This window comes from Trematomus bernacchii, unplaced genomic scaffold, assembly GCF_902827165.1.
Source record: "Trematomus bernacchii unplaced genomic scaffold, fTreBer1.1, whole genome shotgun sequence".
Classification (NCBI taxonomy): Eukaryota; Metazoa; Chordata; class Actinopteri; order Perciformes; family Nototheniidae; genus Trematomus; species Trematomus bernacchii.
The window spans coordinates 964,940-992,620 of NW_022987790.1; the positions used below are offsets into that span (position 1 = coordinate 964,940).

General features: G+C 39.7%; 1 protein-coding gene across 1 annotated transcript; it reads left to right on the forward strand.

Annotated features, from left to right (window-relative positions):
• Window positions 1–10,589: 10,589 nt before the first annotated feature.
• Window positions 10,590–27,463, forward strand: LOC117497637 (stonustoxin subunit beta-like). Its single transcript, XM_034149624.1, has 5 exons — window positions 10,590–10,683; window positions 12,640–13,422; window positions 19,243–19,327; window positions 24,523–25,983; window positions 26,081–27,463. Exons 2-5 carry the CDS (start codon window positions 12,874–12,876, stop codon window positions 26,386–26,388), a joined length of 2,403 nt encoding a protein of 800 aa, XP_034005515.1. The 5' UTR covers window positions 10,590–10,683; window positions 12,640–12,873; the 3' UTR covers window positions 26,389–27,463.
• The last annotated feature ends 218 nt before the right edge of the window (window positions 27,464–27,681 follow it).

Here is a 27,681-nt window from a genome sequence, read left to right on the forward strand (position 1 = left end):
TTGATGACTGCAGGCATTGGGAATCGAACCACCGTCCTACCGACTCCTGAGCCACAGATGTATTCTTTATTACTTTTATCACATGGATCGATTATGTTGTAGTTTTAATTACAGGGTTTATTACCTTTTTTCACACGTTGATTGTGGGTTTTATGGATTTCTCTCCTTTTCTGATGACATTGTGGATGTTTAGCTGCATTAATAAAGTTTGATTCTCACATGTTTATGCTTCTTTTGTTGAAGTATAGTATGGTTCATTACAAATATAAGTATGTGTACAAATTATCAGATCGATTTTGCACCTATTTATATATCTTATAGTATACAGTGCTTATTTTAATGTACAGTACTTTACTCTTAATTTATAGATCAATATTTTTCTTATTTCTTCATTTTCATTTCACTATTACTTCACTCAAACTATTTAATGTCTCCTAGCGTCTTAAGTATCTTTCATGATGAATTGTTGGAGGAGCCAAAACTATGCTGTAACTGTTGTGCATATGCCGACAATCCTTTGAATAATTTGTATTTCAGAAGCAAAGGAGGTCTGTCTTTGAAAATATTTCAAACAAAAGTACAAAGTCTCTAATACCCCTTTCACACCAACGCGGTTCCAGGGCCGGTTCGGAGCTAGAGCCTGAAAAGCACCGTTTTTTCCTGTTCACACCGCAGCGGAGCCGCCTCTAAGCTCCGGAATCCGGTTCGTTTCGAGCACCAAAAAGTTGTCCGTCTAGAAGCAAGAACCGCATACGTCACGCTTACGTCGGAGGGGGGCGAGATTAACCTGAGCTAACAGTTAAAGGCGAGTACGGCAAGTTGTAACAAGCAGTACTGCTGAGCAAAGTGACTAGAACGCAACCACACACTTATAAACAAACACACTTTATAAAGTCAGGCAACACTAACCAGGCTTCGTGTGATTCCGTTTATTTGTACCTTACTTTGACCATCCGTTCGCTGTTATTGATCATTGTGGAGAGCAGGCAGACGTTTTGTTTTGTATTATAGCAGCTATCGGATGGAATCAATACATGGGCTGCACAGGTTGTCATGTCCGACTATCACAAGTAGAATCATAATAAAAAATACGCCGGTAAAATGTGCCTGTAGAAAACGGCTTATGCCACAATAGGATAGCAACAAGTGGTCAAGTTATGGTCAGTTTAGCTTCGGTTGCTATGCTAACATCACCCATGTTATACCAGAGAAACTTTCATAACAGCGTTGTGATGCCAAACAGCGTCAATTCAGACTGACACACATTCACTTAAGGGGAACTGGGGATATGTATTAGCTGCTTGTGTGACAGTCAGACAGTGAATACTTTAGAGCCGTGTGAGCTAACCCGGAGCTAACGGGAGAATACACTCCCGTGGAAGAGCAGCCAGCACTGCAGCGGTCGCTAAATGCCGCTGAAACACATTAATAAACAATGAACCACGGCACTCTGGAGAAAAGTATAAGGTTGGAGAAGTCGTTATTTAATCTAATCTGGCTTCGTATGATTAAAAGCAACACGATCATCGACCCGACGCAGTCCCCCATTGTTGTTGTAGTTAGCGCCGTTGGGGAGAAAATCAGCGACGTAAACGGTGACGTCATGACGCAGCAGCGGCAGCACCAGTCGGGTTCTGAGCGGTGTGAACAGAGCGGGAGCTGAACCGAAGAACCGGTTCTGAACCAGAAAAGCTCTAGCATGGAGCTAGAACGGGAAAAGCCTTGGTGTGAAAGGGGTATAAGTCAAAAAGATGTATTTGCAGCTCTGCAGGTCAGACATACATTTCACATGTTCTTCAATATTCAGACTGCAAACAGGAATTGATATTACTATTAATAATTAATAACTAATTATTTAAATTGTAATTGCAACTGTCTCAGTTGTTGGAAACTCACCTGAAATGTTTGATGGTCTTATTTTAACAAAGTGATCACATGACTCCTTCTGATGTTACTGACGTTCTGCTGTAAGCTAGCTAGCTAACGTAGCTAACCTAGTAATTTCAGATATACTGACAAACACTTACAGTTATGAGACGACTAACTCTGAGACAGAGACAGTTGATCAGCTTTATAATCCTGAACCTCAAATGGTTGAAATGTACATATAGAAAATAAATGATTTGGCTTTAAAGTCAAGATCTTTAACACGAATGGAAACCAACGTTGATGAGGTCAACACAGCTTTACAGGTTATAGGACAAATCACAATTATAACAATAACTATTGTTAAAAATTAATTGTTTAACAACGTCAGATTGAATAATAAAGTGAGGATGTGAAACAGTTTGACAATCAAGTAATGTCACTTTGAAATAAACATGGTAATGGTTTTGCTGATTTTCCAAAAGTTGAGTATAAGGTCTGTCTTTGAGTTAGTCAGTGGCGTACAGTCAGTCATTTTATATAAACAATATTAATACCAGCATCCCTCAGGAAACAGACCCAGGCCAGTAAAACCATAACTGAGCTTTCATCACGAACATTTGTGATTTCAAACTCAAACATTTTCACTGGAAAAGTTGAGGGAAGTGAGTTATCTCACAAAAATATTAATTAAATATATATATTTGACCTCATCCTAATTTAACTAGATATATTGGCACAACCCTCGGCGTTGTCCCAATACAAGAAAAGACTACCAGACTGTTGATAAATTGGAAATATATAATATGAATTGTTCCTGGTCTGATTACATTTGTTGCTGGGTTATTTTATATTCTCAAACTCTGGATTGAGAATGTTGGTTATTTAGCTGGGTTAAATCCACACTGATGGCTAGTTTTGATTCTGTCTTGAACAGTTTTCCAAAACATAGGTCCTCTACATACAGCAGAGGGAGCCAGTTTCTTAAATTAAATAAAGGTTTGTACCTACTTCTGTTTCTAGCAAGTGATAATGTAGAGACAGACAAATGGCAGTCTCTATTGTAATACAAAGTTATAGTAAATTAGTGATGGGTTTTTCTGTAACGTTAGCTTGTGATAGCTTGTGACTGTCATTAAACATTAGCTGATGTTAGTTTTTGACTTTGACCTAACAAACGTTTGCTAAAGTCAGCTTGTGACTGTCATTAACATTCATTAGATAACGTTAGTTTTAGAACATTCTACTACAGACGGAGATCAAGCAGTTTCAATGTGATGTGGTGTTCTCTGTATTAATACTTGAGGTTGGCCATCATGTATGGACAGCTTCATCACAGACACATTATCTTTATGGCAGCATTGTTTTTTACTGAGAGAACATCTTGCTAGAAAGCCTTATAGTTTGGGGTTGGCTGACCAGGCCTTGATATTAGCACACAATGCATTTGAGAAGGAAGTGTTTAAACTATTCTGTGCCAGCAGCAAAATAACAAGGTCCTTCTTTGTTTTCTGTAATGTAGCAAATGTACGAGTTATTCACATCATGTTGTTGTCACAGAAAATATAAACTAAATATAAAGCTTAAAAAACAGATGAATAAAGAGAAATATCCCTTTGGTTAGCCTTAGTAAAATTAACAACACTGTGAGATTACTAATATTTATGAAATATACTTTATCTGATATTACAGTTGCAATAGTGTGTCATGTCTCGAAAGATTATTTTAAGGTTTATTCTTTAAATGAGCTCTTGTCATGTCCCTTTGTCTTGTGCTTTCCCTGTTTTATTTTGAAAAGTAATTCTCCCTCTCGTTTCAGGTCACTGTGCTCCCCGCCCCTATGTGTCTCCTGCGTTTGTGATTGTTTACCCCGCCCTGATTGTTTCCACCTGTGCCCCTTGCCTTGTGTGTATATATTGTCTTAGTCTACACCTGTCCTGTGCCAGTTTGTCTCTTCTCATGACTCAATATACCAGCGTACCCTCAAGCCTGTTCCATGTTTGTTATTTTTGTTTCAAGCTCCATATGGTAGTTTTTAGTTTTCCTCGAAAGATTGATTTTTTGTTCTCTGTTTTGTTACTGTGAAATACCCAGTAAAGTACTTTATTTTTGCAACCATCTGAGTCTAAGTCTGAGTTGTGCATTTGGGTTCATGCCTCTGAGTTCACCCCTTGACATAGTGGGGTGGGGTTACAAACGCTACATTCATTTTATAGTTAAAGTGGACCTACAGTATCATGCTATATTTAAATGATATATTGCAGGGCCATACCTATATAAGGTATATTTATACGTTTCTGTTTTCAAAATACCAAACAGATCAAACTCTGGATTGAGAATGTTGGTTATTTAGCTGGGTTAAATCCACACTGATGGGTAGTTTTGATTCTGTCTTGAACAATCTTCCAAAACATAGGTCCTCTACATACAGCAGAGGGAGCCAGTTTCTTAAATTAAATAAAGGTTTGTACCTACTTCTGTTTCTAGCAAGTGATAATGTAGAGACAGACAAATGGCAGTCTCTATTGTAATACAAAGTTATGGTAAATTAGTGATGGGTTTTTCTGTAACGTTAGCTTGTGTTAGCTTGTGACTTTCATTAAACATCCATTAGCTGATGTTAGTTTTTGACTTTGACCTAACAAACGTTTGCTAAAGTCAGCTTGTGACTGTCACTTAAAGGTCCCATGTCATGGCCATTTCTACTGATCATAATTCCATTGTTGAGGTCTACTAAAATAGATTTATATTGTGCAATTTTCCAAACTCACATTGGTTTCTCATACAGCATCTCTGTATAGTCAACCCACTCTCTTCAGTCTGCGTACAAATGACACGACTTTACACATTGGAAATGCGTGCAATAGATACGCAGAAGTCTGATTTTGCTTGCATATGATACGCTAACCATTCCCATTGAGTTCTGAGGCCGAGTTTTGCGTGCATATGATACGCCACGTTTTGTCCGGTCGGGTCTTGGTAGACCGGAAGCTGTGTGGTTCATAAAAACAGGTTCTTACTCAATACCAAGCCACGATTATTGTTTTTATTTTAAATCTTATAATGTCTGACTTTTTTTGCCGTCCGTTAGGAAAATAAATGGCTCAGAGCCTCAGAATAATGAAATCTGTATTTTCTTAAGTCTTTTTTTCCTTCTAATTTGTTATTCTTTTCTAAATAACACACTGTTATTTACTCACAATAACACACAATTATCCTTGTTTTTATTTATTCGTTTAATTCTATAATCTCGGGCTTTTTAGCCGTTCCTCAGGAACTGAATTTCAAAATAAAGTCACCGGAAACAGACGTACTGTAGGCCTATAAGGGACATTTTGAGCATCATTGCGATACACACCACACACCCACTGAACTGATTACCCAAGATCCTCAGCTAGAAGCTCGATGATTGGATTGTTTAGCCGCAATGCACGTTGGGATATGGTGTTAATACGATATGAAATATGAAAATAAAAAAAATAAAAAAATAATAATACTTTCAAATCAAATCAAATCAAGGTTTATTTATAGAGCACATTTAAAAGCGATTTTTGGTCGGGCCAAAGTGCTGTACATGTAATAACTACAATCACATAAAAACACATTTCTATAATAAAAGACAATAAATTACAACAGATATTTAAAAAGAAAACACAGGGAAAAGTCAGGAGTCGTGCTCCGCTCTGACTATAAGGCCAGGGAGAAGAAGTGTGTCTTAAGAGTAGATTTTAAAACCCCTAGGGTCTGGGCCGACCTCACATGGAGGGGCAGAGTGTTCCAGAGCCTAGGGCCAGCTGCTGCGAAGGCTCGGTGCCCTCTGGTTTTGAGCCTGGTCTTGGGCACTACCAGCAGCAGCTGGTCAGCAGACCTTAAAGCTCTGGCTGGGGTGTAACGCTGGAGGAGTTCAGCTATATAGGCCGGAGCCAGCCCATTTAGTGCTTTAAAAACAAATAAAAGGAGTTTAAAATCAATTCGGAACCGAATTGGAAGCCAGTGCAGTGAGGCCAGAATTGGGGTGATGTGGTCACGCTTTTTGTGGCCAGTGAGTAGACGTGCAGCTGCGTTCTGGACTAGCTGCAGGCGTTTAATTGACGCCTGGTCCATACCCACGTACAGAGCGTTGCAGTAGTCCAACCTCGAGGTAACAAAGGCATTAATAACCCTTTTTTATTCCGAGTGTGCTTTCTTTTCTCTTTGAAAGTCATCACATAACGGCATTGTAATACACGGTTCGGCTGCATTAAATATTACATATCTGCCGTAGTTCTTTATCTATAGAGCCCTGATGAGAAGACTTCTGGACAAACTGGAAGAACTGCCACCGAAACTGAATATGTGACGTGGATCATAAATATATCAGCAATTACACAACATCTTCAATTTCTCTTAACACAATACGTCTCCTCGAAGTATCAACACTAATTCGGCTGACTTTTATATTTGATCCAATTGGTAGATAGGTTATATTTACACCATAACGGTGCACAGCTGATAGAAAAGGACTTGTAGTTTTTAAAGATATTACTGATTTTCTTTGAATTAAAAGAATGTAAATACTGAGTTGAGAGAATAGTCAGGGGTTTTGGGTGATGGGAGACACATCTATGGATTCAGAATTTCAATAGCTTACCATTAAATGACGGATATACCATTGTACCGTGATGTTTTACAAATCAGATATTAATGTGTAGAAGTAAAACATGTGAAATAGTATAGCAATATCCTGTAAAATTATGTGAAAACATGAATAAAACTACACATCATCAGATGTTATACATACATAAGTGTCCTACACTAATAATACAAAGTTATTATTAGTATGCTGTGTGTACCTTGTGTTATATTTGATGAAAGAATATTAAGAGTACATAAATCAAGAAGATACTGTAAGTGATCTCTACAATAAAACAGTTTAGTGCCGGATGTACAAAGATATTAATAGGAGGATGTGCAAAACAGACGAACTAAAAAGGCTTTATTTAACCTCTTCTACACCGCACCCCCGATATCGGGGGGAAAAACGCGTCATCTGAGGAAACAGTGTCTGAGGGCATCTTAATATTTAATAAACTATGAATGTTTTATATCCATGTAACGGGAAGAAACTCATCTACTGTAACTGATCATTTAAAAAAAAAATGTTTAAAAACCCACAATGCTAACGCTGAGCCTCTGAATTAGCAATGAGCGAAAAATGCTAACAGATTACTGTACCGAAATTCACTCACAAAACCTTATTATTTATCTTTTCTACACATCCAACACATCGTTTCACATCGTGAGATGACACAGAATCGATGGGTACATACATTATCACTCAATGATACGAACTTGCGACTTTATAAACAAAAACAGACATCAAAACATGTGGCGCTAGTTAGCTAAAAACGCTAACATGGTTTACCTGTGTCGTAGTCTGGTCCAAAGTGGTCTTCAATGGCATTCAAATGATAAAAACGCTGCTGAAGTTAATCCATAGGTTAATCCAATGTGTCTGTGTCACTTTGAAATGATTTCTGATAATCCATAAGCAATAAAACTGCTTTTCCGTTTCCAGATGTCAGAGCTAGAGTATAGGTTCGCTCTGATGCAAAACTGCATGCGCGAAACCCCCACCTTTTTTTTGTACCATGTGTGTGAGTGGGGAGATTCCCCTTCGATTCTATTGGCTCTAACGGTCAGAAAGAGATGTCAATTACCAAAATCGACCAATGGGTTCCAGAGAAACGGTAAAACCCCCATTTCCACCCAAATCACCTCAGAGGTGGAGTGTTTTTGGCTAAACCTCTCTAAAAAGGTCAAATGTCACTTGTTTTGCATCAATCTTGATACAGGGTACTTATTATATGTTGTACTTTGGATTTCTAAAGATTTTAGTCTACTAACCCATCATCCAAGGGTAGTTTTCACTATAAGTAAAAAAGAATATTTGGACGGACACTATAATTTACAGTTTTTTACTATGTTCAATCTGAATTTTCTTTAAAATAAAAAACATCTATATTGATTCTGACTTTTCTACATCCAACTCACAGGTTTATCATTACTTAGAGAACAAAGATTATTAATTTAACCCTTTTAGAAGGGAAGATATGGTCATTTGTTCTGGGAATGTCATTTTCGAGCCTGAGACCTGAAAAACAGGCTCAGTGCTTAACAGGTTAAACATTAAAGAATACTTTAAGTTAAGGTCTTCCTTTGAATAAGAAAAAAGCTTTGGGGGTATCTACAGATAAATATTAAGCCTGACAAAGTACTTAACGTCTAATATATTGCTTTGCTGCAATGTTAACTATGTTGAAGCACTTATTTTAACTGATATTATACGTATGAATTATACTCTTATGTATGTAGATAGTATAAGAAATGTGCAGAATATGATAGTTTAATGGTGGAGGTATACACACATATTGCTAGATGTCTTTGATGACGATGCACTGTTGAGGAACCTACGACCCAAGTTTTTCATTCATTGCATAACTACACCGTAGTTGTATATGATATGTCCATAAACCTTTGAAAATCTTGAAATCTTGAAAGGGATGTGCAAAATAGCCATTATATACAGTCTTTAATTAACTATTAGTAGAGAATAACGAGTAATGAATATACTTTATAGAGATCTGCAGATACATTTTTTGTCTTCTCAAGCACCCACTATCAAATATCTCACCTGATTGTTGGCACTTGACAATCACCTTCCCTGAATTTTACTCAGGTGCAACTAAAGCCTGATTTAAGGGTTGTTTATATTTCACATCATTAATCAGAATCTGCAAAGTAACTAAAATAAATGTAGTGGAGTAAAAATACCAGGTTAACCTCTGAATTGTAGTGGAGTAGAATTACAAAGTAACAATGAGCTGTCATGTGGGTATATATTAATGCTGCCCATTATGGACACAAGCAATTTTCACCCATTTATTAATTATACGTTCGCGTCCAGTTTTGGATAGTCTGCCGTGGTTTCGTTCGATTTCAAAGAGCTGTTTGACGCTCGGCGTAACCTTGGCGCACTGCCACTCCAACATCCAATCCCAGAGCTTGAAGATTAATCACGGGGACTGTAGTCCCAAACGATAGCTGAGGATTATGGGTAGTGTAGTGTCTTCGGCCATCCTAAACTCTGAAATGTTTTTCGGATTTCATATCGCATTAACACCATATCCCAACGTGCATTGCGGCTAAAACATCCAATCACCGAGCTTCAAGCTGAGGATCTGAACTGAATCAGTTCAGTGGGTGTGTGGTGTGTATCGCAATGATGCTCAAAATGTCCCTTATAGGCCTACGTCTGTTTCCGGTGACTTTATTTACGGCTAAAAAGCCCAAGATTATAGAATTAAACGAATAAATAAAAACAAGGATAATTGTGTGTTATTGTTGAGTAAATAACAGTGTGTTATTTAGAAAAGAATAACAAACTAGAAGGAAAAAAAGATTACAAAAAATACAGATTTCAGTATTCTGAGGCTCTGAGCCATTTATTTTCCTCACAGACGGCAACAAAGTCTGACATTATACGATTTAAAATAAAAACAATAATCGTGGCTTGGTATTGAGTAAGAACATGTTTTTATGAACCACACAGCTTTCGGTCTACCAAGACCCGACCGGACAAGAATAAGTGGTGCAGGCACAAAACGTGGCGTATCATATGCACGCAAAACTCGGCCTCAGATCTCAATGGGAATGGTTAGCGTATCATATGCACGCAAAATTGGACTTCTGCATATCTATTGCACGCATTTCCAATGTGTAAAGTTGTGTCATTTGTACGCAGACTGAAGAGAGTGGGTTGGTATAGTATGTGTATTCACTCTCTGTTCTAAACGGCTTGTTGGAGTTCCTGCCCCCCCCCTCCCTGTGAGCCCAGTTGCCATCTGCGAGACAGCGAGACACAGCGAATCAGGCTTGAATAAGGGCCCTGGGTCACCAGGCTTGAATATGGGCCATGCGTCACCAGGCTTGAATATGGGCCATGCGTCATCAGGCTTGAATATGGGCCATGGGTCACCAGGCTTGAATATGGGCCATGCGTCTCTGTTCGGCTTTAAGGGGCCAAAGCATCACACTTCAAGTGCTCCTACACACAATATATTTCAATACTATTCGGTAATATGATTTCCTTCATCCCTGTATAACTCTCTCATTGTCCCATACATCCCCGTTGCCATCAAGTAAGGAAAGAAACTCCGTACATCAAACTGCCTAATACTGTTGTTCTTCTGGGGGTTTTATCGGCTCGGTATTCCCCTCCCGGATGATACTCCCGCACAACGGGGTCTAATCACCAAACACCATTACATTCATCAGTGTATTTCTTGGCAATAAATATATATTGTTACATCAAAAACTTGTCTCTACTGAATGGAATTGGAATCAGGGTTTGTATATATAAATGATTGTATGTATGGAACTATTAACAGAGCTTTCCCTGTATTTCTGTGGAGCAGATGGCTTGGTATTACACATTTCACCTTTAAATTAGGTTGTTTTCATTTCTGGAAGCATGTTATGTAAGAAGTCTGCAGAGAAGTCAAACAAATCAGTGCCAGGGAGTGTCTCTGCATTCCTAGGTACAAGGGACTTTTAGTTTTCCTGTTTATCACATCAAGAAGATGTTATCTTGCCAAGGCCTGTCACAATAAGAACTGTTTTGACAGATGTGTTTAGATGTGTGATAGGAGGTCAGGTGAGGCGAGTATCTGACAGAATATAAGTGACCTCACAACATCACATTTCATCAGACTTGAAGCTCCTGCTGGAAGTCAGAAGACTCTCACACAACTCTGCTGATCTACACAACTTCACCAGGTGAGGACTAACAGACAAACACAGATTTATAATAAAAACGGTACTTTTCTGTGTAAAACTACAGCTGCGTGTCTGCAGGGAAAAACTGCATTAGTAAACAAAGTTGACAGTCATACTCCAAGTGTTATTAACCTGTTAAACCCTGAGCCTGTTTTTCAGGTCTCAGGGTCGAAAATGGCATTCCCACAATTATAAACACTAAAGAAATCTACCAGTTATGTGTGTGCGTGTGTACATGACTATGTGTGTGTGTTTCAACTCTCTCCATTCAAAGTCAGCAACGTTTGTAATTAATGAATGCACCTTTATCTTTATCGAGTGCTGGTTTTGTTTGTATTCCTTCCTCTCCACTCTAGTCCATTGTCCGGATTGATCTTGAATAGGCACCTGTTAAGACAGAAGTACACTTACATTAGTGTTTATTACACATTCTGTGGATGATACAGCCAATAATTGTCTTTACAGTTATACAGCTTGAAGTCAAAGGGCAATGCTACTCTTAAATGTACTTTTCATTAACGGCTATGATCATATCTGTGCATTTAAAGCATTGGTTTGAATCACTTGGCATGACTATCAAACTGGACAGTATGCAGGTCTGTAAACAGGAGCAAGCGGTCACTTGAAGGGGTACGCTGAATTTACAACCCAAGACAAACGAGAGCATAATGCGAAACAGAATGCAGCACAGTCATCTTTTTATCTCGATTATCTTGTATTGTCAGGAGCACTTATCGTGTGTCAGAAATGTGCACAATCCTCTACTCTGTGGTTTAAGATGGAATGACTTAATAATTACAATTCAAGTCTTATCTCTGCAAGAACTCCAGGGTAGCTCCCAGTTCTGAGCGATAACTGAGGCAGTAATATGCTGCAAACATCAGCATCAGGGCATCAACAACATTCGGGACACTGCCACTGACGATGGTCTGGTTCTCTGCTATCATGTAGTGTCCAGCTGTCAGGGGAGAACTCCCTTAAGGTACACAACAAAGGAAAAAGTCTCAACAAAATGATAAATCCCCAAATGATTTGGTGCAGATTGTTTACTGGTGATCACATGGCCAATTGTATTTGAGGAATTATCAGCTCCTGCAGCTTTCTTTTCTTTCTTAAGTGTTTCCTAATGTTAATGTAGCAGGTTGGAAATGCTAGATGTTAAGTTCAAACAGACACCCCCCCTATTTTTTGTTAATAATATAATCTTCCTAACATTTATACAATACACTGTAACGTCAGTAGATGGCGCCCTGGCGCTGCTGTGGATCCATTAGGGAGGAGCTCGGCTCATGCGCGTGTCAGAAGTGAACGTGCTGTGATCTGAGCAGGACGCTAGCTTTGGTCCTCTCTCTGCAGGTCCACAGGTACTGCAGGACTGGCGTTTCTGTATTTGGCTTGCATCAAGATGTAGTGTCGATGCACTGTCGGTGGTTTGGTAATGTTTCACGAGATTTGTGATGTGTGTGTAGGTGTAGCAGGTGTCCTTTTGTGGCTGGTTGTTCTGGTTGGCATCGCCATGCTGAGTGGCTGTTTTCATGGAATGCAGTTTTGCACAGTGGTTTGTGCGTGTGGGTAAACTGACATTTGGCACTGGGGCATGTGGGTCACGCCATGTTGTCACGTTGCTGCTGTTGGATGAGTGTGTGTTTTGAGTTATATTGTCTTGGTGCCTATTCATATGCTGGGTTTAGGCCAATTGTTGTTTATGTGGAGTATATGTTGGATCATTTTAGTTCATATGCATGTATTTCTTGTTTGGGCAGAATGTTTTATATTGTTTATACTTTGTACTTTTTGTGTGTTTTGTCTGTGGGACGGTTTGATGTTAATTTGTCATGCATTGTAACTGAGAGCCTTGACATGATGTGACTGAACTGTATGCCATTGATGTAGGAAATAACGTGCTGTGATCTGAGCAAGACGCTAAACTTTGGTCCTCTCTCTACAAATCCACAGACACAGTTTATATGTTGGTTACACAGTGCTCCTTAGCCTGTGTAACCCTTGCTGCTGGTCCAGATTACCCCTAGGTCTGGTGCCAGTAACAATTGGGGGCTCGTCCGAGATGATCTAGTGTCGCTGCCTGGTGAAGTTGGTGCTGAGACGACGTGAACCTGTGTCCAACGCTTCAGGGAAGACTGCAATCCAGTGCGTCATCCAGAGAGCGGAGGCCACCTGTGTAACATCATCATGGCCACTGTCACCCCACAGCGAACGCTGGTCTTCGAGATCCAAAAGAGACTTTCTGGTTTGAGTGGAAGTCAGCTATTGGCAGTTGCAAGTGCAATTAGTGACGGCAGCGAGACCAGCAACATTGATGAGCTGAGTGAACCAGAACTGTATGACCTGATCATTGATCACATCAGAAGTAAGAAATTGAGAGTCCTGGAGGATGAAGGCATGGTTCAACTCCTCCTCCTCGACGACATGCTGAGTGACCTTCTGGCCAAAGACACCAGAGAGGTTGGAGCTAGCCAGGCTGCGTTCCTTGAGAGGGGAGATTGTAAAACCCATCAGCAGGGAGGCTCTACTCCATCTCATCTTGACACCGACCATCCAGATAAACATCCAACTACGCCAACCACAGACATTCCAACACAGCCATTGAATATGAACAGAGACATTCACATCCTGCCAGCACCGATGGGAAGAGATCCTGGTATGCCAGCCAGTAACCTCACCACTTCTGCATCGGCCAAGTCACCCACAACAGGTGTGGGGAGTGCTCCCCGTGGTAGGGTGAGTCTATCTTTCAGTATGGGAGATCAGGTACTGAGGTTAAATGATGTGGCAGCTCTGCCCCCCCGCAGAGAGTTTAAGTTACATGGTGGACACATTTCTGATGTTGGTTCTGACATGTCATACAGCAGCCTCTGTAAGCAAATAGATGAAGGTTTGCAAGAAGGTTTGACTGAGTCAGAGGTAATCCGCACTGTGATTAAGATCATAAAACCTGGTACATTCAGGGAGATGTTAAGTAACAAAAGTGATTTAACTGTTGATGAGCTGAAGCGGTCTCTCCGCGCACACATCAGGGACAAAAACAGTACTGAACTTTTTCAAGAGTTAAGTAACACTAAACAGCAAGACAAAGAGAGCCCACAGCAGTTTTTGTACAAAATAATGGGTTTAAAGCAGCGTGTTCTATTTGAGTCACAACAGCCTGGTGCAGAGTTTAGCTATGATAAGAGGCTTGTTCAGGGTACTTTTCTCCACACGCTTTACCAAGGGTTAAATGAGAAAAACAACCATGTTCGACATGATCTCAAACCACTTCACACAGATTTGCAGGTTAGTGATGACTTTCTCTCAGATCAAATCACTAAGTCTACTTGTGAGGAGACACAGTGGCTAAAACCAGACCAGTGACTGTAAGCACAGCTCAGGTTGACAGTAGTGACTCAGCTAAGCAAGACCAAGTCAAGACACTGAGTTACAGGCTAACCGTGTTGCTATTAGAGAACTAACTGCACAGGTGTCCTCACTGACCAAACATATGGCTCAGATGGTGAAACCAACTGACAGTGCGACACCTGGGGACCCCATCTCACCAGCAGCCCGTCCTCAGGGACCAACATCTGAGACCAGAGGCAGATGCAGTGAATGTGTACAAAAGAGCAGGGAAAACTGCCCTCACTGCTTTATTTGTGGCCAAGCTGGACATCGCGCCATCGGTTGTCTGAAAAGAAAGATTTCGGGAAATGGGGCGTGGTCACTGGAGAGAGGCAGCCAGTGACCATGACAGCTGAGGAGCCTCCAGCACAAGCCAGCCACTTGAAATCAACCAGTACTGTAAAAGCAAACACACAGTGTCAACAACTACCAAGAAAGCGCATAGCACAACTAATTGGAAAGCGATGCATGGTCTCCTGTGCTATCAACGAAGTCCCTCTTCAAATGTTGCTCGACTCAGGGGCTCAAGTGACAATGGTGGGAGAGAATGGATTGGAAACAAACACTTCCGAACCTCCAAATCCAGCCACTCCAAACCCTCCCTTGCTACCCCCCTTTGGAGATGTATGCAGCGAATGGCACAGATGTTCCCTTTGATGGATGGGCAGAGGTTGAACTCCAGGTTCGTAGTGAGAATTATGGACATGTCACAATACAAGTGCCAGTATTAATCAGCAAAAACTGTCTTAACTGTCCTATTTTCGGCAGTAATGTCATAGCTGAGATAATCAACACAAATCAAGAACAGAAAGGTGAGGCTGATATTTCTGCTTTACTTAAAGAAGCTTTAAGTATCAGTGACAGTGCAGTGGAAGCCCTAGTTTCTGCTCTGCAGATTTTGACCCCCGATGAGACCGCCCCTGAGTGCAGTGTGAGAACAGGGAAGAAAGGTGTCACTATTCCAGCAGGACAGATCTGTGAGGTTAGGTGTAGAGTCAGGGAATGGCCAAGGGGGGGACAATGCTCTTTCAACCCGACCTAGTGAGTAACTGTTCTGAGGGGTTAGATGTTCCAAGTGGGTCCACTAAAATGGTAAAATTCCTATTCAGAACCCCACTAAACATGATATCTACCTCACAAAGAGAACAGTTCTAGGCACATTGGAGGAAGTTCTTGAAGTGAAACCAGTTAACTGTTTTCCAGATGGTGGAGAGCCAAAGTCCCATGCCACTTTGAACACATACTCAGCTCAGCCAAGCACAGACAAGCCGAGAGAAACAAGTGACAAACAGGACACAATGAAGAGTCAGATGTCTTTGCTAAGGATGATTCTGACATTGGTTGCATTCCAAACTTGCAGCTAAAAATCCACCTAAAAGACGAAACACCAGTCCAAGCAGCCTACAATTCAGTTCCTAAGCCTTTGTACAAAGAGGTGAAGGAATATGTCCAGAACCTGCTCGACCACGGCGGGTTCAAAAAGTCCATCTCACCCTACTCGTCTCCTGTGGTCTGCATCAGAAAAAAAGACGAGTTTACACCTGTGTGTTGACTTTCGGGGCTTGAACCGCAAAACTGTCCCTGATCGCCACCCTCTTCCACGCATCCAAGATCTGTTGGATAACCTGGGGGGCTATTCATGGTTCTCAATACTCGACCAAGGCAGTGCTGACCACCAGGGCTTTGTTGATGAGAGTTCTAGACGCCTTTAGCATGCCTTGGGGGCTGTACGAGTGGACCCGCCTCCCATTTGGCCTTACCAACGCCCCAGCGGCATTTCAAAGGTGCATGGAGGGAGTCCTTTGCGATCTAATGCTGCGTTCACACCGGACGCGATGCGATGTTTGGGGGTGGCGCGATTACATGTAAAGTCAATGCAGAGACGCGGACAGCGCGCATGAAGCGGTGGACGCGGCGCGAATCACGCGATTGAGGCGATTGAACGGTGCCGCATTAAACGCGAGAGTTCAATTTTTTCAACTCGAGCGTCAAATTCACGTGACGCGTTCTCGCGGAAGCCAATCAGCGGTGAGGATCTCAGTCGCCGTCACTGACGTTCAACCACACAACATCAGCCGTTAGCTGTTAGCAGTTAGCACACAGAGCTCACAGCTCCTCATATCTGTTCAGAAACTGGACAAAAGTGAAACAAGTACAAACCACAGACTGTCTGTGTCATGGTGAATACAGTCGCTGGTTTATTTATGTCTGTAGGCCGTTGTTGTGAGTGTGGAATGAGCATATACAACGTTAGCTTAGCCTGGTCGACCCGATCTTCATTCAGAAAACAAGCATTTTAAAAGGTGTTTTGCCTGCCGTCTTGTCTGCAGACTTGTCAAAGCATTGATGTAGGAAATAAATGTGCTGTGATCTGAGCAAGATGCTAACTTTGGTCCTCTCTCTACAAATCCACAGACACAGTTTATATGTTGGTTACACAGTGCTCCTTAGCCTGTGCAACCCTTGCTGCTGGTCCAGATTACCCCTAGGTCTGGTGCCAGTAACATTAACAGTGTAGAAAATGTCACATCATGAAGGGATAGTTTGGGTGTTTAAAGTGGGGTTGTATAAGGTACTTATCCATAGTCAGTGTATTACCTGGGGTGGTGGGGAGGGAGAACTGGGCCTCGGCATCGGCAGGAGTTGTAGTCGCCTATGAGTATTAGAATTTAGATTAACAAAGGCATAGAAAACCCCTGAAATATGTACTGACACAAAGGTACAACCCTCGATTGTGCGGTTCTGCAGGCTTTGTTCGACTTAGGAATTTCAACAATGCTCCTGTAAAATATATAGTTATAGTATTATGTGTCAACATTAAAATAACATACATTGGAGAAATTTCTTTGAAATTCCATTGACTGTCGGCTACATATTATACACACAATTGTCAGCAGGGGCAATAACAACTAAAATGTGAACTAACTTGAATGCATTAGTCCACAACACATAGCCTAACTAATGTTAGCCTACATAGTTACTAACATCAGAAGAAATAGACTAACTATGGTTACATTACTTAACTAGCTAGCTACAGCAACAGAAAATATTTTCATTCATCATCTTCACCAGTCAGAAAATGTCCGATAGCCGCGATGCAAATTTCCGCTATGTTAAACTCCATTGACTTATGCTAAAAATGTTAGCGATCTAAAAGTCCGCTATTTTTGGCTGTTTTGGGTCGACTTCAGTTGACTGTAACATCGAAAATCTTACCGAATTGAATGTTCACAAAGCTACGGACCGGTTATACACTGCATAGCAAGGGAACTAACATAGCTAATTTAGCTAACGTTAGCTAATGTAAATGTTGTAGTGCCGAGAGACGGGACCTACGGATTAAGAAACTAGACTACTTGTAGTGTACATGCAGAATTATTTCAATTTAAAATAGTTTTAAATGCTCACACACATACCTGACTCTTGTGCTGTATTTTCCTCTCGTTTATTTGAAATGTTCTGTTTCGAAGCACCTGATGAATGCTTTCTCTTTGACGGCGCCATAATCCCATCATCAACAGACAGGGGCAACACACTTGCATTTGAATCTGCCAATCAGATCAATCTATTGCTGGAGAGGGGGGTCTCCCCGAAATCTGTGAGATTGATTGGTTTTATGATCACTGGCACGTATGTCCAATGAGAACGTTAACACGTTTTAGAGCGTTTAGCGAAGACGGAGGTCAGTTTTGGCCTATGGTTTTGGATAGCGGATCCTCAGCCACTGTCAGCCGGAAGTGGCGCGTTAAATTACTGTTTTGGGCTGTCTGCCGTGGATGGGCTGCATTCCACTCCAAATAGCCGGTCGGCCGTAACCAGAATCCAAACGCCAGCTGTTTTAAGGATTCTCATTTAATTTCCAAGAATATCTCAGTACTGGGTTATTTCCAATTTCAAAATAAACATATATATTAAACAAATAGAAATAAGAAGTAAGTATATTATAGTATATTCAAGAATAAAAAAAGATGTGCATTGCATTGGACACATGTATATATGCGTGCATATATGCATATATATATATATGCGTGCATATATGCATATATGTGTGTGTGTCTGTATATATTTATAAACTGTATATTATTCCTGATTGCTTTATTTTTGAGAAACCTATTCTGCACCTACCTGGGTTTTAAGAGAGTCCAATACCCTATGAGACTGTTCAGTCACATAAAACATGCGCACCCAACATGTTAATAACAACTTCAACTCAACATAGTCAACTTTTTTGTTGTTGTATTTAACTCTATGGTTTTACACAGTTTTTATAACTTGAAATTCACATATTTAACAATTCAATCCTCAAAGTAATACAAGTCAAAATGTGTTAACATTTTTACTATAATAGGATAGTCAATACCTGTGTTTTTTCAGTTTATCAATGTAAAGTAGTGGTTAAATTAAGCAAAATTACAAAATATTTATTTCTTTACTCATATATTTTCTTGCAATTATACATTTTTTAAATGAGTATTAACAGTATTTTGTATATATTTGACAGTGATATATAGCCATAACAAAAGTATTTTAAATTACAGAAAATGCAGCTAATTTTGCTAACAGAGAATAATGTATTTTTACGGTTAGTTTTGTGTAATTCGCATTTAAAAACTGCTAAAAAACAGATAAATAACGTATTCCATTTCTACAGTTTTTTTTGTTAAAATACATGACACATTTCAATAAACCGTTTATTCTTGTAATTTTAATATGATTTCCTGTAATTATGAAATACAAAAAACACATTTTTTGGGGAAAAACTGTAAAAAAACATTTTTTTTTACAGCGTACGTAAAGTGGAGTTGTGTGTTGTCTTTGCTGGCTTTCGCTGCCGCGAGTTTTGGTCGCTCAGTGATGATACTTGTTTGTGCAGATCCGATGAAGTATACAAGATCGCTAACGTGAATTATGTGCTAAGTGCGTTAGCATTCTTTCGTTTAGTGCTAATTCAGAGGCTCTGCGTTAGACTTGTGTTTTGTTTCGGTAAACATAGTTCACATCGTCAGGTAGCTTAGTTTCTTCCCGTTAAGTGGGTATGAGACATTCATAGTTTGTTAAATGTTAAGAAGCCCTCAGACGCTCCCGGGCTTAACAGCTCTCAACATTTCTACTCCATAACAGACGTTTAAATCAGTTTCTGAAGTCTGTGTTGTTTCTTCTCAACAGGTTGGAGAAATGAACGTTGCTGCTCTGGGACGACCTTTCACCCTAGGGATGCTCTATGATGCTCGGCGTGATAAACTGGTCCAAGGTTAGACTTCACATTGTCACAAAACTTTCATCATAATCACTGTACAACAACAATTTACCAGGCCTAACATTATTTTATTTAAGTTATCTTTTAATTGTCGTCGTGCCATTTGAAATTGAGTGTGTTATGAGAGTTGTTTCTTTGTCTCTTTGTAGTGCACCTGTGTATATCGGGAATATTCTTTCACTGCTTTTGTCCGTAGATTGTATTTTCTATGCATTTAATCTTGAATCTGTGCCTTTAACTATTGCCTGACCAAAGTAGACAAGTATGCCTTTCTGACTGACTCTAGAACAAACGAGAATTAGGGATATTTTTAATATCTGACCAAAAGTGATTCTGAATATAATATCAGACTTTTGAATTTTTGTATTAGTTTTTTCTTAATTTTCGTTAAACTCAGAACAAAAACTAAATATCACTTTTGGTTAGATCTCCTCCTTACTCTGAGGAGGACTCTTCAGGATTCTGATTTTTAAGAATGCTAGAGTACGGAAGAGGATTAGGGCCACATGTGAAACGTATTTTGAGATCTGACCAAAAGTTTATTTTTGGGTTCTGTTATTAAACTAAGAATTTTAACTGAGATTTTCAGATTTTTCTCCGAATAACTTTACTCTCAGCACGAAAATAAATCCTCCATAGAACTCAAATAAAAATTCTGAATTTTTTTCTCAGACGTCCTTAGAGTTTAAGAGAAAAAAAACTGAGTCAAAAATAAAACTACACGTTGCAAACAAATCATTTTTGTTATCATGTAAACTATAAGTATTTTTTCTTTGTTTTAACATATCTTTTTGTTTGCAGTTCTTTGCTTCTTTCTCAACGATCAGACTTTTGCTCTCGCTGCAGCTCTTCTCGTTTGCGCTCCTTAATTTTTTGTTTTCGATTCTGACACAAACGTCCCAGTTGGGCGGGACTTTCAGGGGTGTGTCCCCATTGGCTACTCAGTTTTTGAGTGACAGCCCAGTCCTCCGGCGATTGTACAGTGCAGCTGCGGCAGCTGAGCATGGACAGAAGAACCAGCATTTCAATTATTATAATACTACAAGTGAACATATATGTAAGTATTGATCATTTGTGTTGTTTGTGCTGTACTATACGCTCTGTTTCTTTATTGTGTTAAGTGAGAAATAAAGAAAAACTGTGCTATGAAAGTTAGCTTTTGCTAACTTGAGATGCATAACAATGCAAGCTAAGTAGCCTACAGTTAGCTACATAGCTAGTAGTGAGTGAGAGTTCAGACACCGGCACACACACTCAAACGGACCCGTGTGCCTGACTCTACCAACATGCTTTCATGATTCTGTTTAGATATGCAAGTATAAGCCATGATAGTTTATTTTATTAACACACTAATTTGATATGAAAATCAATGGAGGCTGAGTTAACTTTGTAGGAAAACCTACCATCCATGACTGAGCTGAGTTTTATTTGTTAACTTCATATTTTTCATTTCCTAAAACATTTATTTTCCTCTCATATTAACAGTGTGGATCATTAAGACAGCGTGGTGTCCAGAGGTCTTATCCCGTTTTCCCACTTCCTCTGAGGGGACAGCATCAGACCCACGGAGGGGGGGGCATGAAGAAAGACCTGCACCAGCTTCATCCACACTGGGCGTTGCTCTTATCACTGGCTCAGTGTCATTTCATTTGACCAAATGTCTTTACATAAACATTTAATAGATTTGTATTATTATCCTCCTTTTGGTTTTAAAATATTCTTTGAGACTTCATCTGCTGGTTCAAATTTCAATAAATGAAATTTGTATAATCACACTTTTGTCTTTATTCTACATGAAAATGTTAGAGATTATGGATGTATAGGGTCTGCATTTTTATTTTTTATTTTTATCTTTTCCAACATTTGCTGATATGTACTGTCTTTGGTGCATATTGATACTGATGTGCATGTGTAAGGTGTTTGTATTGTTTCTTTTCTTTGTTCAATAAAAACAAAGTAAAAAAAAATAAAAAATGTTAGAGATTCCATTCAAATCTGTTAATTATTCATATCTTCCTCAGGCTAGGAATAGTATGTCGAATTTTTAATGCTAAATGTATTTCATTTTCTCACATGATATAGAATGAGAAAACACAGTTTTTATCCATTTTGTATTACATTACATTACATTTCATTTTTCTGACGCTTTTATCCAAAGCGACTTCCAATAAGTGCATTCGACCAGGAAGATACAAACTTGAAGAAAACAGAATCATATAAGTACATCAGGTTTCATAGAGCCAAAACATTTCAAGTGCTACTCAACTGGCTTTAGATAAGCCTGTCCTTTGTTAGTATATAAGTGCTTTTTTTCTTTTTTTTTCATTTTATTGGTCGAAGTGGAGTCGAAAGAGATGAGTTTTCAGTCTGCGTGCCTGTGTATGAATGCTTCAGCTCTGCAGACCAACATAGTAAGATGTGAGCATGTTCCTAATGTTGTTGGTATGCAACCTACTGTAGGTCTGGTCTGTTTAATAAAGCAAATCTGCCACTTTTATATTGTAGAATTTGTTAAATTAAAGCAGTCTTTAATTGTTTGTCCTAAACACATAGCATATATGCTTTTGAAATGTAACATGTCTTTGAAAAAATAACAGTTTACAATTTATATTGTGTATCACCTTTAGCTTGAAAATACATAGATGTGTTTTTTTTATCTAAAAAATAAATAGATATACAGACAGACACATCGATTCCAAATTGGGAAATTATTTTACAGCAGCAGTGTGTTCAGGTGTTCAGGTATTCAAATATTTAAAGTTGGAATAAAGTGTAAACTACACAACACAAGTATAATGATAACAAAAAATGAAGGAGCGCAAACGAGAAGAGCTGCAGCGAGAGCAAAAGTCTGATCATTGAGAAAGAAGCAGAGAACTACAAACAAAACTAGAGAATGCAATTCCTGAAGAAATTGCTAGTGGGAATGCTTTATGCTGAAAATCTGACGCTAAACTGCTATGCTGAAATATAATGTGTAAGAAGAAAGTGAAGAATTTAGATTGAAATGCTGTCGCCATGCCAACAGCATTTGATGACATCCCATAATAAGCTTAGATGCGTTGATGGCTGCATCGTTACCAAACCTGTGAAGTTTTGGGCCATTTGGAGCATTTTCATAGGAGTTATAGCGACATCGTCTTTTATGGCGAGGGATGCGTTTCCATGGAAACGGCATATGGTGAGATCTCAGATTTGGCGTAGAGCTGTTGAGGCATGGACCGGTGATATACAAGTGAAGATTGGGGGACGATCGGACCGTGTCCATTGGACTTACAGCGACATCGTGCTTCATGGCGAGTGGTCTTTCGCCATGGCAACGGCATTTGATGACACCCCATAATACGTTTAGATGCGTTGATGGCTGCATCGTTACCAAACCTGTGAAGTTTTGGGCTGTTTGGAGCATTTTCACTGAAGTTATGAGAAAACCGTGTTTCATGGCGAGCCTTGTGTTACCATGGCAACGGAATTTGAAGAAACCCCATAATTGACGTAGAGCTGTTGAGGGCTGGACCGGTGATATACAAGCGAAGTTTGGGGGACGATCGGACCGTGTCCATTGGACTTACAGCGACATCGTGCTTCATGGCGAGTGGTCTTTCGCCATGGCAACGGCATTTGATGACACCCCACAATATGCTTAGATGCGTTGATGGCTGCATCGTTACCAAACCTGTCAATGTGACATCATCGTGTTCCATGACACAGGTGTTTATATTTGAGCTAACGACGGCAGCTGTGTGTCACCAATAATGTATAAAATAGGTGGAACATGTTGAAGTCAGTATGAAGTCTCCATCAGACAGAAAAGAATAGGCTCAGACAGTCTGTTAAACTCCAGTGACCACGTCGTTAGCTCAAACACGAACACCTGTGTGTTATGACATCATCGTGTTCCATGACACAGGTGTTTATATTTGAGCTAACGAGGTGTGCAGAGATCAAAGGTTTGCATTGTTCTGAATGAGAGATGAACCTCTTACATGTGAACGTTTTGTGGAAGAACGATAACAGATATCTGTGAAATTTCAAAACGTGAAGCATGTCAAGGAAGTTGAGTATCTGAAGTGTACTTTTTGTGTACTTTCGGGTTAATAATGTGGCCTTTTTGGCAGTTTAACTAAAGGTGTGCGGCTGCTGCTGTGAGGAAATATCTGCCTGAAATTACAATGGGCTTTAATGAAGACATGTTGAACGTTTTTGTCACTTCATGCCCTCAAGAGGCATTTTGTCTAAATATATTTGCTTAATTATTTGTCATTTTTCAAGCCACGAGATGTTTTCCTACGTTTGTCATGAAGAATTTTGTCTCAAGAATGTAGGGTTTGGGAATTATGGCAGTTTTAAAAAAGATATATGAAGGCACATTTCAAGATTTCCTACCCTGTAGCTGTGACATCACGCACTCTAGTTAATGTTAAAATCTGAAGAAAACCTCTTTAACAAGGTCTGAACAATGTTTAATATCCCTAAAAGTAAGAATCAGATTTAAAAGTTGTGTTACACGAATAATGTCCGAAAGATGTGTAACATTTTAAAGTTGGAATGAGGTTTCTGAGTGAAAGTATGAATGAACAGTTAGCAGTTGAAGTCGCATGAAGATTTGTTGAAGTCTGAAGAATGTCTCCATTGACTTCCATGTTAAAAATTGGATGAATTATGGGATGTATCTCTGGAATTATGAAAGTTATGAATGATAAAAGTAATAGCCATCGATTCCCGACCGAGCTGAATGTTTTGATGTTCGAACGGAGTTTCTGCGATGTTGAATGTGGGAGGAGAAGACGGACAAAATAACTGGACGGAATAATAATAAGAATTTTGTCCGTAGCATAACATATAGTTGGAATGCTGTATCAGCATTCCCACTAAAATATATGTTCAAGCAAAGAAAAAATACTTATAGTTTACATGATTACACAAATGATTTGTTTGCAACTTATGGTTTTATTTTTTTAATTAAATGTATTCTGCTTGACTCAGTTTTTCTTTCTCTTAAACTCTTAGTTTTGCTTGATTCTGAGAACGTGTTGCTTTATCTTTATGACACAAAACTAATCCCATACTGAGGCAATTGCCCCTTCCCCCCACAGACACACACATATTTTGCTTATTAAAACCTTGCCCTGAACTGATCTTAAAAACGTTTGCTTTCCAATTTATTGATGTCTTTGTTTATGTTTAAGGTCTCAAATTATGGAATGCTGAAACTCTAAAAGTAAAAACATCTGAAACCCCTCAGCAGAGCAGTACTTTTGAGATTTCTGCATCTGACTCCATTGAATCCAACTCCACCTTGATGGACATTGAAGCTTCTCTGAAGGCCAGTTTCCTGAGTGGAATGATAGAAGTTGGAGGATCGGCCAAATATCTGAATGATCAGAAGAAATTCAAGAATCAGAGCAGAGTGACCTTTCAGTACAAAGCTACCACCAAGTTCAAGCAGTTGTCAATTGATCATGTGACCCTGGACACCGAAAAGATGGAGGTTATTGAGAAGGGCTTGGCGACACATGTAGTCACAGGCATCCTGTATGGGGCAAATGCTTTCTTTGTGTTTGACAGTGAGAAGTTAGAAGCCAGCCAGGTTCAGGACATCCAGGGCAGCATGCAAGCTGTGATAAAGAAGATTCCTTCATTTGATGTTGAGGCGAAAGTTGGCATCAAGCTGACTGATGAAGAGAAAGCTCTGACTAACAAATTCTCCTGCAAATTCTACGGAGACTTCATTCTCAAAAGCAACCCAGCAACATTTCAAGAGGCAGTGAAGACCTACTCACAACTTCCACAGCTACTGGGAGCAAAGGGAAAGAATTCGGTTCCATTGAAGGTCTGGCTGATGCCACTGAAGAATTTTGATCCCAAGGCTGCTGAGCTGATGACAGAGATCAGCATCGGACTAGTGGGGAAAGCCCAAGTTGCTCTGGAGGACTTAAAGGAAATACAAATGAGATGCAACGATTCTCTGGAAGACAAAGTGGTAGAGAGTTTCCCTGTGCCTCACGAAGAGTTGAGCACTTTCCAAAGGCTGTGTGGTCATTATAAAACTAGCCTTCAACAGACCATGGCAGAAAAACTTACCTTGATCCGCGCAGGAAAGGAAGATGAGAGCTCCCTAGTTCAAGTCTTTGAAGACATGCATCAGTCACCCTTCAGCCATGAAAAACTAAACAAGTGGCTGGAAAACAAAGAGAGAGAAATCAACATCATCAGGTCCTGTGTCGACACCATGGAGGGAGTAAAGATCGTCCTGAACCAGACCGAGCTGGACAGAGAGGTCCTTGATTCAGATGTAGATGGTGTTCTGTGCTTTGTTTTCACCTCCATGCTAAAGGGTGATATCTACCTTGATGAGATGGCTGGTGACTTTAAATCACCCAAACTAGGAAGTACCCATGAAGACCAGTGGTACTACTCCGATGATGTTCTGAACACAATGAGAGAAAAAGCCAAAACGTTCCAGGGTTCGGCCAAAGCGCTGAAGAACAACAGCAAATTCCGCTTCCTCATAATGGCCACAAACAATGACAACTACAAAGGAGCAACCATCTACCACTACAAGAATCACAGTCTGCACACTCAAGATTTTAGCCTGATCACTCTCTTTAATGTGGAGACCGTCACAGACAAGAGAGATCTGATCTGGTGTAAGTCAGGCTTTTTTTGTCAAAAATATGAATTCTCAAGCAGCCTGGTTCACCATCATTGTACTGATAACATATTTCGTTTTGTTTTCTCCATCAGATGCCTGTGATCTCACCCTGGACCCAGACACGGCAAACAACAGACTCACCTTGTCTCAAGAAAACAAGAAGGCAACATATGGAAAAGATCAGAAATATCCTTCTCACCCAGAGAGGTTTGAGTGCCCACAGGTGTTGTGCAAAGAGGAGTTATCTGGGCACCATTACTGGGAGGTAGAGTGGAGTAATGGTACCAATGAGTCTGTTCATGTCGCTGTTGCATACAAGGGACTTGGAAGAAAGGGCAATAAGCAAAGCGACTTTGGAGATAATTTAGAATCATGGTCTGTTGGCAAATGTTTTTCGTAAAAAAAAACACTTGTCAAGGCCTATCACAAAGGGAAGGGGTTGAAAGTACCTCATCCCTCTGGTTGCTTCAGTAGAATCGGGGTGTATCTGGACTGGCCTGCTGGCACTTTGTCCTTCTACAAAGTCTCTGCCAACACACTGAGTCACCTGTACACCTTTCGCACCACATTCACTGAGCCTCTTGTCCCAGGCCTATTGGCTCGTGGAGATTCCAACTATGCCTACCTGTGTCCATTTGAATAAGAGCAATGACAGAGAACTCTTAGATTCTTGGTCGGTTTAAAGTTTTAAATGGCAACCTCACATCACATTTTAACTTTCACATGCTACAGAATCAAAAATGCATTCAAACCCAGAGGGACGTGGAACATTATGATATAAAAAAGGGACTATTGTCTATCTTTGATTTTATTACCTTCTCAAACTGTTTTATACCAGCGCTTTATGAACAGTTTCACCTTTTTGTAATAGACACTCACTATCGTAATACCTTATACGCAAGCATTATATATCCAGCAATTGCTTTTTCAAGACTACTGTTGAAATATAAGCTACTTGTTTTGTTATATTTAATTTTGATTATGTTAGAAAATATGGATCTAGAAACGACAATTGCTCCTTCTTTGTATATTTTTGAAATCAGAATTTTAAAGTGAGTTATATTTAGAGAATACAAGAGGAGTCTTTTCTCTCATGAAAGCGGTGTGGGTTTTTCTGTTCAGGACAAGATCAGACATGCTTTATCAACATTAGAATGATGAACTATGAAATCATAGTTTAAGTGAAAGACAAAGAATATCTGTTTTGTTAAATGTATCATTTTGATTATGTTGGGAATATCCTATCGCTTAATTCAGCATTTGTTTATTTCCTTCTTTGTGCAGAACTCATAGCTCATGAATAAAAAGCTGCAGAACTTGTTTTGTTTGAGAGAATCACTGTTAACACCATTTAGTTGGAAATATTGCTGATGGTTATAAAGATGAAGCAATATCAGATTCCTGTAACACTTCAACATCTGGATATGTTCACTCTGTGCTTGAGCAAAAATATTAAATAAAGAGACCTGACTTTACACTGAGGGCCAGTTGTTGGTATTTATTGTATTCTGGGAGTGGTGTTATATCCATTATATTCTGACTAATGGTGTTAAATTAAAGAAGTGTGGCAAGTCCTTCATATTCATTGTATTCTGGTAAACGTCCCTTTAGTGTATGCCTCTTGACCAGGTACAAATGAGGAAACAAGGTTATCAGTTGCATTTACCTTTTTTGGGTCAAATGTCATAGCTTT

Coding starts and splice junctions, on each gene's coding strand:
- LOC117497637 (XM_034149624.1), top strand. CDS start 12,874: ATGGCCACTGTCACCCCACAGCGAACGCTGGTCTTCGAGATCCAAAAG. Junction 13,423..19,242: donor GGAGTGCTCCCCGTGGTAGG/GTGAGTCTATCT, acceptor TCTTCTCAACAG/GTTGGAGAAATGAACGTTGC. Junction 19,328..24,522: donor GCGTGATAAACTGGTCCAAG/GTTAGACTTCAC, acceptor TTTATGTTTAAG/GTCTCAAATTATGGAATGCT.